Below are 15,401 nucleotides of genomic sequence, written 5' to 3'. Positions count from 1 at the left end.
ACCTCTCGCTGTCGGTTTTCCCTCTGCAGCACTGCATTAGAAAGCCACAGTGTACAAATTCTGTTCAACAATTGGTTTGGAAACGTTTTTCTTCCCATTTAAGAGCGGATCCTGAAGGCTGTAGGAAAATTGCAACTTGCTTTTTTATCTTTTGGGTGGCCCGTTTTTGTGTCAGCTCTTACACTTGAAAAAGCACCCTCTCAGGCACGAGTTTTTACCCTTTTTCCTTAGTGCATGAGGTTTGCCTTGAGCTCCTCGCTGTGAATCGCAGCAGTGAAGGGATGGAATTGTCTTTAGCTCCCTCTCCTGGGTAATGGGGGCATTTGCCCCCATGATGTTGCTTGATGTACTTTCAGACTTGTGAGCATCTCTGCTCTCAGTGGGAGCAGTGAGGAGCGCAGCGCCCGTGCACAGGGTTGGGACATGTGCTTTAAAACCCCCCAAACCCCAACAAACCAGAAATACCCAACAGAACCAGGGGGAGGTGAGGCCACGTTCCCTTCTGGTGTGCTGTGACAGAGTTGGGGAGCTGTTTCTCTTGGGCTTGGCTGCTGGTGGAGGGGCTGCATGTTTGTGCAGAGGGAGCGGAGGAGCCTGGGGTTCCTTTCCTCCTCCCTGATTTTGTGTTCCAGAGGGGTGGCTTTGTCAGAGCCATTTATTTTCGGGCACTGGTAGGTTTTGGAAGGGAAGGCTCTGTGGAGTCACAGCCTCTAAGGATCCCTCCCAACCAGGCCTTTTCCAGGCAAGGTGTTGAGGGTACCTTTTCTGGGTCAGAGGTATCTCACCATCCTTTCCTGGGTTTCTTTGGCAGTCACATGGCAGGAGAAATCCCAGGGCTGCCTTTTGCTTTTCCTGAGGCTTTATGAATAATGCAGCCTGTGCTTCTTTCCTTTTCAGATTGAGAAAATCATGAGTTCCATCGGCGAAGGCATTGACTTCTCGCAGGAGCAGCAGAGGATCTCAGGTAGTGTACCCAGCTCATGTGTGTCTGAACAAAACCGAGGTGTTGCCTCCTGGGAGCACATCTTTTAACCTGCTTTGGACCCCGGAAGGAAGGGGAAGGCCCTGGCACAGAAGGAGCAGACCTTGGCTTCCCAGCCTGGTGCTCAGTGCTGCTACCAGCAGTCTCAGTTCACTACTCCTCTTGGTGAATTCATTTAACTCGAGGTCTATCCCACAGCTTTTTAACGTAAAGCAGCTGCCCTTCCCTCACAGTAGGCTTTTGGGGTGTAGAGCATTGCAGCTGGTACCCCCATCCTCCTGGGAAAGGGGAGACCAACTATGCAGTGGTGTGATGTATGCTCACCCAGTGACAGCAGTGTATGTGTACAGGGTCTTGCTGCATCTTGAACTGCCTGTTCATCAGTTTTAGGACTTGGTGTTTCTGTGTAGGATATGGGAGATCTTGAGGTGAATAGCTTTAAACAAAGGCTTATTGCTGAGAATTGCAGAGTTATTAGTGGTGGCTTCTGATACTTAAATTGACTCCTTAGAGTCCTTCCCTTTAGGTGGAGGTGAGAGGTGCTGGCTGGTGTGCACGGTCTGGGGTGCTTCTTGTGCTCTTCTGCAAGTTCATGCAGTAAAATCAGCTCTGGAATGGCTGTGTTATTGCCCCTGCTCACCCAGCCCAATAACCACCCTGTTCTGGTACTTGGAACTTCCCAACTAGTCTTTGCTCAGTGTGTAGGAGGAAGATCAGGTTTTCTGAATGCACAAATTTCCAGCTGAAGGATGGTGTGAGGGCTCTGGCCGGTGTCCTAGGGGTAGAAAGTCCTGATCCTGGCTCCTCCAATTACCGCTTTCACCATAGCCTCTGGGAAAGCTGAACTGAAGTTCTTTCCTGCCTTTCAGAATGTGTTTGTCTCAGGTTTCTGTTCTTCTGTGGTGGACAACAAGAATTGCTTGAAGTAGTCAATGTGAAGCAGAGCTGCTGTGTATCTGACTTCTGGCTGGTCTCACAATCCCCACAACAGCCTTGCTTTTGTTTCAAATCCACAATGCAGTAGGGAGATGTTCTTTGCCTTTTTTCATTACGTAAGACTGGGTCTGTCCCTTTGGAGATGGGCAGAACCTCTCTAGACCCCACCACATTCTAGTGTTTTGCTCTTTAAGGCTCACAAAATACTTCCAGCCCTCGGAGGATAGGTTGGGAATTTTGTACTTGGGCTTGTGCCTCACAGAATCCAGCCTGGTTTGGGTTGGAAGGGACCTTAAAGCTCATCTGATTCCAACCCCTGCAATGGGCAGGGACCCCTTCCACTAGAGCAGCTTGCTCCAAGCCCTGTCCAGCCTGGCCTTGAACACTGCCTGCAATGGGGCATAAAGAGCTGCTTCTACCACCCGGCCTCTGAACCAAACCTGGAGTAGCTGGAGTGTTGTGGCAGTTTCCTAGCAAAACTACTGCTTTTTTCTGCAGCCCGTGTTTTAACGTTTCTTCTCCAGTTTTCACCTATAAATCTGTAGGTGCCCTGTCATTGCTTCAGATCAGAGAAAACTCATTACAATTTCTCTTTTCTATGTATTTCACATACTTCTGTGAGCTTGAAGAGTTTTATTAATTTTATTATAAAGCTTTATAAATAGTGTGTGAGGTTATTCAGTGGTGCAGTTTGTCTTTGCTTTTCCTCATTTCCATAAAAGAAGGTGAAGGAGGAATGGTAGTGTCATTTAGTGCATTGATTTTTCTTGAACAGAGCAACGTCCTCCTCCAGCCACACTTACAACTATTATAACTGTTACCTCTGCAGTGCAGCATCAGAGCGATGGGAGACTATCCTGGGTTAAAACACTCTAATTTCCATAAATACTGGAAGTAAAGGCAGTTGGGGCATGGGGAGTAGTGAACCTTGTGCTGAGTTTGTGTTCAGGATCCAGACTGGAGCAGCAGAGAGAACCAAGTCTTGATTTAAAATCTTCCTCCGTTGCTCCTGCAGTGACCTCATCACCTGCCTTGGCTCTGCACATCAAATGGGATCATTTTGCCAGGTTTTTCCTATACATTTTGTGCCTTCTTTTGAGGAAAGCAGATGAGGTGCTAATAGAGGAAGGATGCTTTGGTATCAGTGCAAATGTCCCTGGACATGTCTCCATATGGTTTGCAGAGTGGGGAAGTCACCTTGCCCCTTCCCCAGGTGACTGTCTCAATGCTTTTACATTTCCAAGCTGCTCAGGAGGTGAGACACAGCTACAGAGCTTGATGAAGTGGATACTGATGAACTCTGCTGCCTGGGGACTGAAGGTGCCTCAATGTCATGTTCTGCTCAAGGGGTTTAGAAAATCTCCACCTTGAAAACGCTGTCCTAGGAAATGCTTTCTAATGGTGAGACCGGTTCAGCTGGGGCAGCACTGCCCTCTGAGGTACTTCATAGCTGATCTAGTGCCACCATCCCAGTAGCTGGGAGCAGCCCTGTCTGTTCAGGGATACCACCTTCTCCCAGTGCCTCTTGTGGGGGAAACATAGAATCAGCCAGGTTGGAAAAGACCTTTAAGCTCATCAAGTCCAACCATTACCCCAGGACTGCTAAGTCCACCACTAACCCGTGGCACTAAGGACCTCCCTGTTTCTGTTAGGACAGTGGCTGTGCTGAGAGCAGCACTGGGGTGATGGCAGTTGCAGGACAGCACGGGTGTGCTGTGGCTGTGCCCTTTGGCTGTGCCTGATGTGCCACGTGCCTCAACTTAGGCTGTGCCAGGCTTTTCTGAGCACGCCTGAAGGCACCGCTCTGCTAACCCCGGCTGCTTGCAGGACATGTGCTTCCCCTGTGCTTTAAGCATGAATTCCCTTCTCTGCCTTTAAATCAGGAGCAAAACCAAAAGCAGAACTTAAGAGCTTGCTGGAGGATTGCCACCACGAGGGATTCTGTCCTTTTAAATCCTTCACCTCCAGCCTGCTGCATCGGAACTGCTCTGGGTGGGCAGAGTCTTCTCTTGATGAGATGCTAATATGGATCCGCACACACAGCTCACGCTTGCCGTAGCAGAGCTTACCTCACATCCATTTATCATCTGGGTTTTTGCTTTGGTGACAAGGAATCCCCAATGGGAGTTTAACCTGTGCCTGCCCTGATACTGTGTACTGAGGAGGGCTTATATTTTCTGGGGTCAGAAGGGGGGTTTTTTTGGCCTAATGCAGTGTCAACTGTTCAGCATCCTGCTTTATGACAAGCCCTCCCCAAGCCGATCTGTAGCTGTAGCAGCATGTGTGATGGATCGATAGCATCAGTGGAGAGGTCTAACATGGAGGAGAGAGGAGGAGCGTCCTTCAGCCTTGTGCAGGGGCATTCCAGCAAAATGGACACTCACCTCTGGGATCAGGCAGCCCCAGGAGCTGCCTTGTCCTTAAGCCGGGGGTTTTCCTGCAGGTTGCCCGGTGTTACCCTGGGTCTGGGGCCTGTCGCGTGCAGCTGAGCTGCTGTTACATATTCCATGTTAATCCTTCCTTTCCCTGTGAGCACAGTGAGCCAGAGAGTGGGCAGAGGCAAAGGCAGAGGATGGCCTGGGGTGCCCTGCACCTGGATGTTGGTGTTTTCTGCTCCTCCTGGCTTTGTTGGGGCTGGTTTAACACTTCAGGTCATACCACAGGTGTGCAGGGAGATGCAGGGATCTTCCTAAATGCTCTCTCATACTCAAAAATGGCTGGGCTTGGAAGATACTGGGGCTCCTAACTAGTTTGGTGTCTGGAATCATTAATTTGCCTGGAAAGGTAAAATGCTTTGCTCACTATGGAGAGTCTGTTCATACAGGCAGGTATTACATACAACTGACTTGTGTGTAGGGAGAGCAGGAGGCCTTGGAGTCATGCTGGAACAAGCCCAGGCCCTGAAGCACTTGGTTTCAGGTCCCAGCCATTCCCCAGACTTCCCATACAAATGGGCAGATAACTGGTTTCTGTACCATAAAGCTTTCCTCCCTAAAACCGTAACAAAGCTTCCCTGTCTTGCCATGGTGTTATGGCCAGTGCCTCTGGAGGGTAAGAGAATTAGGTGCATTCTGGCATCTTTACACAATTTGGAGCTAGAAGCTGTTTCTTGGCCAACAGGTTCGACCCTCTCATCCTGATAGAGCTTGTAAGGAAATCTTCCAAGGGTGTATTCCAAGGGTGGGGTGGTGTAGGCAGGAGGAAAGGACAAGTCACTGGTCTGTGTTGGTGCTGCTCCGATGGGGAATCAAGGGACCAGATTCCACCTAACCTTTGCTTTAAAGGACTGTTTTGCCTGTGAAAACATGTTTGATTCCAGTCTGTGTCTCCCTGCACGTGAGTTTTGTAGTCATTTATTTAGTTCCATCAGCCCACTTCCGATCGTCTCTTCCTCCAAGTGAGTCAGAGGGGTAGGGGAGTACAGGTCTCGCAGCAGAAACTCAACCCCACTGCACTGCAGTGCTCCATCTCACTGCTGGCTCTTAACAAGACGCCTGTGTGCTGCTCGCTGGGTTATGGTGACTTGCCAAGCAGTATTTTCCTCCTTCAGAATAGAGGAGATGGAATCATAACATTATTTAGGTTGGAAAAGACCTTTAAGATCACTGAGTTCAACTGTTAACCTAGCACTGCCAAGGCCATCACTAAATCATATCCCCAGGTGCCACATCTTATGGCTTTTAAACCCCACCAGGGACGGTGCCTGCAGCCCTGCCCTGGGCAGCCTGTTCCAATGCCTGAGCACCCTCTGGGGCAGGAATTGTTCCTCAGCTCCATCTAAACCTGCCCTGGTGCAGCTTGAGGCCGGTTCCTCTTGTCCCATCCCTTGTTCCTTGGGAGCAGAGCCCAGCCCCTCCTGGCTCCATCCTCCTCTCAGGCAGTTGGAGGCAGCCATCAGGTCCCCCCTGAGCCTTCTCTTCTCCACACTGAACCCCCCAGGTCCCTCAGCCCTTCCCCATCACACTGTGCTCCAGGCCCTGCCCCAGCTCCGCTGCCCTTCTCTGGCCCCGCTCCAGCCCCTCAAGGTCTCTCCTGTAGTGAGGGGCCCAGAGCTGAGCACAGGATTCGAGGTGCAGCCTCACCAGTGCCCAGTGCAAGGGCTCAATCCCTGCCCTGGCCCTGCTGCTGCACTGGTGCTGGTACAGGCCAGGATGCTGGGGGCTGCTTGGCTGCCTTGGGCACAAGCTGCTCCTGTTCAGCTCCATCACTCAGCACCCCCAGCTCCTTTCCTATGAGCTGTTTCCAGCCACAATTCCCTAAGCCTGGAGCATTGCAGGGGGTTTTTGTGGCCCAAGTGCAGGACATGGCATTGAACTTTGGTGAGCCTCATCCCATTGGCCTTGTCCCATCCTGTCCAGATCCCCCTGCAGAGCCTCCAGCAGATCAGCACTCCTACCCAGCTGGTTTTCCTGTGCACTCTGGATGATCTGCTCCATAACCTTCCCCGGCACCAGGCCAGCCTGGCAGATCTGGAGTTCCCTGCATCCTCCTTCCAGCCCTTCCTGTAGCTGGGGTCACTTTTGTGAACCTCCAGTGAGCCAGGACTGGTGAGAACTGATGGGAAGTGGTTCAGTGAGCACTCCACCAGCTCCCTCAGCACCCTTGGGTGGATCCCATCTGGCCCCATGGACCTGTGTGTGTCTCAGTGGTGTCACTGACCACTTCCTCTTGGATTGTGGAGGTTTCATTCTGCTCCCTGTCCCTGTCTTCCATCTCAGGGGACTGGGTACCCAGAGAACTGACCGTACTATTAAAGACTGGGACAAAAGGCAGCATAAGTACCTCAGCCTTTTCCTCATCCTTTGTCACTGTTTCCCTCCACATCCAACAAAGGATGGAGATTCTCTTTTGCCCTCCTTTTGTTGCTGATGTATTTATAGAAACACTTTTTACTGTCTTTTACAGCAGTAGTGAGATTAGGTCCTAGGTGAGTGGTCTCTGCTCAGTAAATCAGTTTGATGCAGGCAGGAGGGGCAGGGATTGCATTTGGGGCTCAGTGAGTTACCTGTGACTTGAGACATGAGGAATGTGCTTAGTGTTTTACTGGACAGAAGAGGGGGAAATCTGTGAGCAATGTGCATTTGGCTAATTGAGCTTAGTTCAGTGAAGCTGGATGCTGGCTGTTTCCTTGCAGCTGATGACATTAGTGACTGCATTCGCCTCGCCCATCCATCTTGCCTAATGCACTGCCTGGGATGATAGCCCTCCTGAATGGGCTATATGGGCTCCTCAGTGGATTTAAGGACTTCCAGCTGATGATCATTCCCAGTCGTGGCAATATCTGCCTGACTGGGTTCTCCTGTGTGCTTGCTTTGTGATGGTTTCATCAGTGCTTACTTGGGCTTTCAGTTTTACCTTCTGGCTGAAGCTTGGTTGAGTGTCTTCAGGGCCACACCAGGCCATGTTAAACTGTTCTCACATAAACAGGGTGATGCTTTTTGTCTGGCGTGGCCCACATCCTTATTTCATCCTCCAAACAGACTCACACTTTACGCTAGAGGTCATTATTGGAACTTTAACTTCCAAAAGGGCCTTTCTGACCCCTCGTGGGCCTCTCCTGTTCTCTTTGAAGCACACTGTGTAACATGAAGAATGTCCTGCAGGAGGAACTGAATTGCTGGCTTGCTTGCTTTGCAACTTCGAAATACTCTCATTATTTGTAACTACACTCTGTTGACTGCTTCCCCCTGTGCATCTGCAAACCCTTTGAAGGTAGGACTCATGAAACGTGGAGCATAAGGAGGATGGAGCTGAGCATCAGGAGTTCGTTTCAGTCAGAAGTTGTGATCAGGCTCTTGCTGGGGGGGGGCACAGTGACTGGGATTCATTTGTTTTGTGTCATCCTTGTAACATGCAAACAGTAAGTGTATTTTAGTCTTCATTTTCACCTAGGATGCTTTGGGCATCTGTTCTCCTTTTCTTTTTGAAGTAAACCCCTCCACTCCCCTTCCTCCAAATACCCAGCCCCTGCTTCATTTTGTCTTGATTTGAAGTGGTTTTAAACCCCTGCACTTGGTGTCACTGTAGGTTTCCCCTGTAAAAGCAGAAATACATTTATGAGTGTGTTCAAAGGCTGAGAAGAGTAAATAATCTTTTCAAAACCTGAATCCAGGAGCTCAGAGCCGTGCTTTCATTCCCCCGGCTGCTTCCAGAAATGCTGTAGTAGGCAGCAAGCAGTTTCCTCACCTCTCTCTTGATGAATTAATTCTGAGCCAGCCACAAATCACTCGGAACTGTCAAAGCAGAGCGGTAACCTTGTCTGTGGAAAACCCAAGGCGGGTAGTCCATCCCCGAGTAAATAGTGAGAAGCCAGGCACTGCCACCAGAGAGTTAGAAAGCTGCTTCTCCCTCCCCTCTCCTGCAGCTTCTGCTCGCTGCTCGTACAGAGGATGGGAAAGCTGGGAGGGGTAAGAGGATGAAGAGAAGGGAGGGACAGGCGATGCGAAAGCCGGAGCCAGGGCTGCGAGTGGAACGGCAAGCGTGGAGCTCGCTGCCTTCAGACAAAGCACTGCAGCGCTCCGCAAGGACACGCGCTGCTCCGGGAGGGGACACGGCTGCTGGGACCCACACAAGGGCAGGATGGAGACCCCGGCCGAGCAGGAGCTTGTTGCATCAATTCCAGGTTTAGCTGCTGCCCTTCTAGAGGCTGTGTTAGGGGAGGGAGACAGAAACCTTTTGTGATCTCTGCGTTGCTTGTGCTGCAGTGTGCACTAGAAAGACTGGCCAGCTCTGTCGGACTCGCCTGGCAGAGGAGCTCTCCTGTGGACCAGAGGAGCTCTCCTATGGACCAAAGCAGCAGGATCCCTTATCCCAAGAATCTCCAGATGGCACCGTGAGCTCTGCCTTGTGCAGCCATTGCAGCAGGTGGGGGGGGGGGAGGATGCTTTGGAAGGTACCAGCCAGCTTCAGCAGACCTGAAGGTTCGAAGAAGCAAACTTTGGTTTTCCTGAGCATCTTTTTGTTTGCATATACCCTTGAAACAGATGTGCTAAGAAGCTTGAAAAATTCTGCCTGTCTTGCATAGCAAATTCCCTGATTAAAGGAGATCTCTGAACTTTTTTTTGGGTCATATTTAAGGTCTCAAGCTTTTGTAGAGGACAGTAACAAGTCATTGGACTCCCTTCCCAGGGGTGAGGGAAGGGAGAGCTTGTCTGCGCAGTTTCCTTAGGGTGCTGGGAAGAATCCCATTTTTCCTAAGGGGAGGTGCCAGGGCATGTCTCGGAGTTGAGCTGCTGCAGGAAGACAGGAGTGTGCTTGCCTTTGGTTTCTTTCTGTTTTGCCATGGTTTGGAAGCAAGGAACTGAAATGCCTCCTCCTCCAGAGCTGCTCCCTCTTTGAGTGAGGGGCTCGGTTGCAGCAGCTGAGCTTGGCTGAAGAAGATGAAGGAAGGGCAGATACAAGCGTGTACCAGATACCTGACAGGATTGAATACATTAGGTGAAAACCAGACTGATTCCTCTGTCTCTTGCTGTCACCCAGTGCAGGGGTATAGTTAGACTCATCAGTGCAGCCGGTACTGGAATGCCGTGTGTTGGGATGCGTGGTAAAATGACAGTGCCAGGAGTCTCAGCCTCATGCTTGGGCTCACTCTTGCCTCTGCTTCTGTTAACACAATAACAGCAAGAAAAGGCCCTTACCATGGTTTGCCTCTTTGAGGACTGCTGGGGGAAAAAAAGTATAAGCCCTTCTTTCCTTCTGCTGCAGTTTGTGTGCTCTCTTTGTCTTGCATGTCTCCTGTGGACAGCTGCTCTGCTCTGGCTTCTGCTGCTTTTCTCAGAGTCCGTCGTGTCTGTTCTGTTGTCTCAGCTGCATGAAGATGTCTTTCCTCTCTAGCTGCTTTGTGCCTCCACTGCTCCTGGCCCGCTGACTGGGGCAGCACGTCCCAAGTTGCATGGATGAGAGGACCTGCGTGGCTCTGCTTCATTCCCTCGCATCGCCAACTGGCTGGGAATGCCTTGGGTGAAAGTTTGCTGCCCTCCTCCCGCCCCCTTCAGATGAGCCAAGGAGTGGATCTGCATCCCGTGGGGTTGGGCTTCATGTGTTTGCTTGGCAAGAAACTCGCCCTGAAAGCAGTGCATGAGGTGTCCTGGTCCCAGCAGTGCTGCTGAACACTCTGCCCGGGCAAGGTGGTTCTGGTTTGGAGCATTAACCGGGATACAGATTAAACCCGGAGCCCACAAACGCACTGGAAGCTCGTTGTCCATGCTCTGTGCACACAAGAGGAATTGTCTGCCAGCTGATTTGTTGTTCTCTGAGCATAATTTGTTGAGTTTCTTTATGGTAATGACTATGATGTGGCAATGCCATCTGTCTTCCTCAGAGTGCCGCTGCTACCGCCTTAATGGGTTCTCCCTTTTCAAGCGTCTGCCGATTCCTCTCTCGTCAGGTTCACGGATGCTGGAGCAGAGTGTTGGGGAGTGGCTGGAGTCCATTGGCCTGCAGCAGTATGAGAGTAAGCTGCTTTTGAACGGCTTTGATGATGTCCGCTTCCTGGTAAGTTCCTGCTGGGACCCCACGGGCTCTACCAGATGCATTGGTCAAACCTTGAGCTGTTATGGACACCCCGTGTCAGCTGCAGCACAGATCTGGGTTCTGCAGCGCAGCAGAATGGTCTTGGGGGTGTGGAAGGTCAGACAAAAGAAAGGAGTAAGGGTTGTTTTGGGTCTGGGTCATTCATGTTCATATTTAATTCTGGTGATGTAGTTATTCCACTGGAATTCTGATATACAGGTTTATCTATTTTGCCTCTGACATCTTTACCACCCAATTTACTTTAGAAATGGGAACTGAAATTCCTGTTTTCTGAATGGGAATTTCAAACACTGAAGTAGCATCTTGAAGAAATCGCTGAGCAGTCTGTTGTGGACTGTGAAGGAGGTGGTGGACCTCTTGTTGAAGCTATACTTACTGTAAGCATGCAGACAGGATGTAAATGAGCTGTACCCAATTGCACTGACACTGTTGGCTCTGAATCCTAATGATGACAACACAGTAGTGCTTAATGTTGAGGGGTTTTATTTGATAACCAGTGTTATTAAATAACCAGTTAGAAAGCTGGAGAATTCATGTGGAATGATGACCAGCAAAGGCAGAAAATGTTGGTGCTCAGGAGGGCTCTTCCTGCATGGCTTAAAGAAATGGTGTTTGAGTGTGGACTCCGAGTTTTGCAAATAAAGGATTACTAGAAATGGATGTAAACCTTTGGAAAAGTCATTTGGGCTAATGTAATACCCTGCCTTGGCATTTGGTACAGTGGACAGTGTGTAGAGGTGATATTCAGGAGGATGTGTGCTTGCCAGCTCTGTTGTGAGCCGGGTGACAGGATTTGGAACACACGGCAGCCGTCTGACAGTGGTGAGGGTGTGTGTGGGGCAGCTGGAGAAGGAACAGGTATCAGCAGGGGTAAGTACTGTTGATCAACAGTACTTGTGAATGGCTTGGGATCTCTAAGCATCCCTGGAAGTTGACTACTGTGGCAGCATCCAGCCATTCCTTCTGGCCTGCATGGCAAGCACCTTATCCCTTTGTCCTACCATAGCCTGGCAGGGCCCGTGCTCCCCTAGAGAGCTGGATTTGACTGTGGTTTGTGCACCTTCAGTACAGGAAGTGCTGGCGACTGGCGATGGTCTTACCATGCAGCCTTCTGCCTCTACCTTATCCTGGTCCTACAGCCATGTGCAGCACCGTCCCTCTTCCCTGGTGAGGATTTGGGGCAAGCTGTCCCCATGGAAACCGTGGTTGCCCTCACTGGGTTCTGGCACTGCCACAGCCAAGCCAGGGCTGGCTCCGGGGGGCTCTGGTCCCTCAGTGTCTCACCCGGCTGGTCCCAACCGTCAGATGAAGCCTTGACCACTGTGCTACGGGCTTGTGCATTCAGCTCTGGGTGAGGAATCAGCATTCCTGCGTGCTGGGGTGGTCTGACTGCACTTGTGGGATGCTCTGGGTATGCTATAAGGAATTGAAATGAAATAATGCCCCACAGATCCCCTCTGCTGGTGGATCTTTGACATTTGTGCTGTTGGTGGGCTGTGCTCACTCCAGCAGGTAGCAGATGAAACCACCTTTACTGGGACTGAGCCTGCCTGACGAGTGTGGTGATGGACCCCTCGCAGCACAGAAGTTTGATAGTGAAGGAAATTCACTTTCCAGGTAGGAGCTGGAGGCTAGGAAGCAGGAATTTTTGTTGACTGCTTATTTGCAGTAAATAGCAACGCTTCGTTGCAGACCGATGAAGAATTTTGTTATTTATAAGATGAAAGCAAAGGTCCCTTGTAAGTGTCTCACGGGGGGATTTTATGGTGTACATGGTAGGAGCTGCTTTTTAATAGTGTTCATGCCTGGCTGGTTTTCTTTCCTATCCAATGCCAGAGAGCTGTTCCCAGTGCAGGAAATCAGCTTCTGCTGGTCTCAGGGAATGGGATGCTCTCCTTGTTCATCCCTCCCAAATTTAAAAGGTCAAGTAATTTAACAAAGGTTTCCTGCAAACCCTGGCTGATTTCCCTTTGGCTGCTTATCTCTTTCACTAGCAAGCTGACTCTGGCACCCATGGCAAGACTGGCTTCAAATCCTTTCCTTTAAGTCCTGGCAACTCCAAGCTAATCCAGGCAGCCCAGGATGAAAGTTTAATTATTAGGAACCTTTTTCTCTGTGGTGTTACTTGCCTTCAGCTTCTGATGGTGTGGAAGGAGAACGTTCGGATGCAGTACGGATGAGGATCAAATAGGTAATTTGGTTTTAGCAGTGATGTTGATGTTCTCAGATGAATTATTAAAGCTGTAAACACTGAAGCTGGCTGGTGCAGCAAGCGCCGAAAGACCTGGATGCTTTCGCTCCTGGCATTCCAGGCTGTCCATTCCTTTTGGTTTTACATAACAGCTCCTTTCTGAAGTGCCACTTCCAGTCACTAACGAAGAATCTTTCAAACTGAGTGTCATTGTTCTCCTGGAGTTGAAATGGTTTTTGTGAAGGCTCAGTCTCTGTTAGGGCCTCAATATGTGAAGTATTTCGAGGTCCAAAGAATGCCTGGTAATAGTTTGCAAATTGCCAGATGGGCTGTGAGGCTAATTAATGTTAGCTGCAAAAATGCAGTTGGAGTCTTTTGATACAGAAGCACTCTTGTTTTCTGTGTCAGGTCTCACAGTGCATAGAGGGCCCTGGGGTTTTCAGGCTCCTGTGGCTTCCAGAGTCCCCAAGGTGCCCGTCTGTGGGCAAACAAGCAGTTTGTCCAGTGGGTAGACAAGAAAAGCATTGCAAGAGGAAGCTGATGTGTAGTGATAGTACAGCTGTAAAGCAGGGACAGTGTCCTGGAAGAAGAGCTCTTTATTACACTTCTGAAGAATACTCAGCCTGCAGCAGGTAGTTACTAAAAGTAGGATTAAGAAAAGAGTCTAATAAAGAGCACAACCTGTAACCACAGTGGTAACTGGGTGAAATCTGGTGTTTGCTGGCACAGACATGTTGAGGGCGCTTGTAGATGTTTAAACTGTACTGGTTACCCAGCAGGTGGTACAGAGTTGAGGAGGAGATAAAAAATGGGTGGTACAGAGCTTGGCTGGTGCTTTTTGGTGCTCTTACAGCCTGTGCTCAGCCAGGTCTGCTTTCAAGAATTCCAGATTCCCTGCATGTTTTCAGTTGGCTCTTGTGTTAATTTGTGCCCTGTATTACAAAAGCCTTTTCACCCCAGACTCATTTCCTTTAGGAAATTTCCTTTAGGAAATGAGTCATGAATGTGCAGTATGGTAAGGTGAGGTTGGAAAGGGACGTGGAGCTGTTGGAGCAAGGCCAGAGGAGGCCATGGAGATGCTGCGAGGGCTGGAGCAGCTCTGCTCTGGAGCCAGGCTGAGAGAGCTGGGCTGGGGCAGCCTGGAGAAGAGAAGGCTCCTGAAGGGGAGACCTTAGAGCAGCTCCAGTGCCTAAAGGGGCTGCAGGGAACCTGGAGAGGGGCTTGGGACAAGGGCCTGTAGGGACAGGCCAAGGGGAATGGCTTGAACCTGCCCGAGGGGAGACTGAGCTGAGCTCTTAGGCAGAAGCTCTTCCCTGTGAGGGTGCTGAGGCGCTGGCACAGGGTGCCCAGAGAAGCTGTGGCTGCCCCATCCCTGGCAGTGCTCAAGGCCAGGTTGGACACAGGGGCTTGGAGCAAGCTGCTCCAGTGGAAGGGGTCCCTGCCCGAGGCAGGGGTTGGAGCTGGATCTTTAAGGTCCCTTCCAACATGAACCATTCTATGATTCAATGAAATGCATTGGGCTTCTTTAACTAGATGTTAATGTAGGAAGGCAGAAACATGCATTGTTTCCAATAATATTAATTCCCTATTTTTCAGCAATCCAGGGATCAGCTGTGCTCTCTGGACATGCGTCTGGCTGGTGCTGGCTGCATCTCCCGCAGCACTGCGGAGAAGCGCTGAGCAGGGCTGGGGCAATAATCCTGCTCCCTTGTCAGGGTCTGCTCCTGCACTTCGACAGGCAGCATTGAAAGTGCAGTTTCTATAGGTCTACGTGAAGAGGCAGGCTTGGAAATGCAGGCCACAGTGTGAGCCATGAGCATTTTACAGGTTTTCCTGTAAAAGGAGAAGGGAGAAGTGTATTTTAGCAGATGGCTGGGGTGGGCTGTGAATGTCAGGCTGAGGCTTCTCTGCTTTTGGGAATTCCAGCTCTGCATAGGGGTGTAGCTGGAGGCCTCGTGCTCCAGCAGGACCCTTTGCGCACAAGCTTGTGAGACAGCACTTCAGTTGTCAGCAAACTATTGCAGTTCAGGTCTGCTTTGGTACGAGAGTGGTGACTGCAGCACAGTGACGTGTGTTTCTGCCAGAGCTGTTTCTCTTTTGGGGGAGTTCAGGACAAAGAAGAGTATTACTTGTCTTACCCATTTGTTCTGAGCAGTGTTGGGGCTCGTTGGGAATATTCTCACTTTTGGAACTTGCAGGGATTTTTGAGAGCTTGTGAATTGGTTATGAGGGAAGAACAAGTTGATACAATCATGGTAAGGAGAAGGGAATCACAGGTGAAAATGCATAAATGCAATGGCTGACACAACCATTGGGTGATTCAGGAACCGGAGCTGGGGTGAGATGCTGTGGACAGGCTGTTTCAGCACTGGCCTCATTGATGTGTTGCTTTCTTCCAGCACTGAAAGCAGAATTTCCTCAGTGTTTCCATGGTGTCAGGTTCCTGTGAAGTGTGCAGGACAAACCCAAGTGCTGCAGCTCTGGACGTGGCACGCGAGAGCATCTTGGTGACACTGACCGGTTTCACAGTCCAATACAGAACCAAGATCGTTTATGACTAGTGCAGAGGACCTTCTTAGTGTATATAAATATATAAAGGGGGAGTGTCACGAGGATGGAGCCAGGCTCTTCTCAGTGGCAAACAATGATAGGACAAGGGGCAATGGGTACAAACTGGAACACAAGAGGTTCCACTTAAACCTGAGAAGAAACTTCTTCTCAGTGAGGGTGACGGAACACTGGACCAGGCTGCCCAGGGAG

General features: G+C 50.3%; 1 protein-coding gene across 16 annotated transcripts in view; it reads left to right on the top strand.

The window, feature by feature from the left end:
• ANKS1A (ankyrin repeat and sterile alpha motif domain containing 1A) overlaps nucleotides 1-15,401 on the top strand; it is a 127,639-nt gene that overhangs the window by 71,613 nt on the left and 40,625 nt on the right. For all 16 annotated transcript variants that reach the window (XM_061349469.1, XM_061349479.1, XM_061349467.1 and 13 more), the window contains 2 exons: nucleotides 898-964; nucleotides 10,305-10,411. In XM_061349469.1, the coding sequence (XP_061205453.1) occupies nucleotides 898-964; nucleotides 10,305-10,411 (174 nt within the window). The remainder of the gene's footprint in view (nucleotides 1-897; nucleotides 965-10,304; nucleotides 10,412-15,401) is intronic.

Source organism: Neopsephotus bourkii, unplaced genomic scaffold (assembly GCF_033783945.1).
Source record: "Neopsephotus bourkii isolate Nb327-2 ecotype Australia unplaced genomic scaffold, CSIRO-AGI_Nbou_v1 NB_414, whole genome shotgun sequence".
Lineage (NCBI taxonomy): Eukaryota > Metazoa > Chordata > Aves > Psittaciformes > Psittacidae > Neopsephotus > Neopsephotus bourkii.
This window is presented reverse-complemented; position numbering and strand designations above follow the sequence as displayed.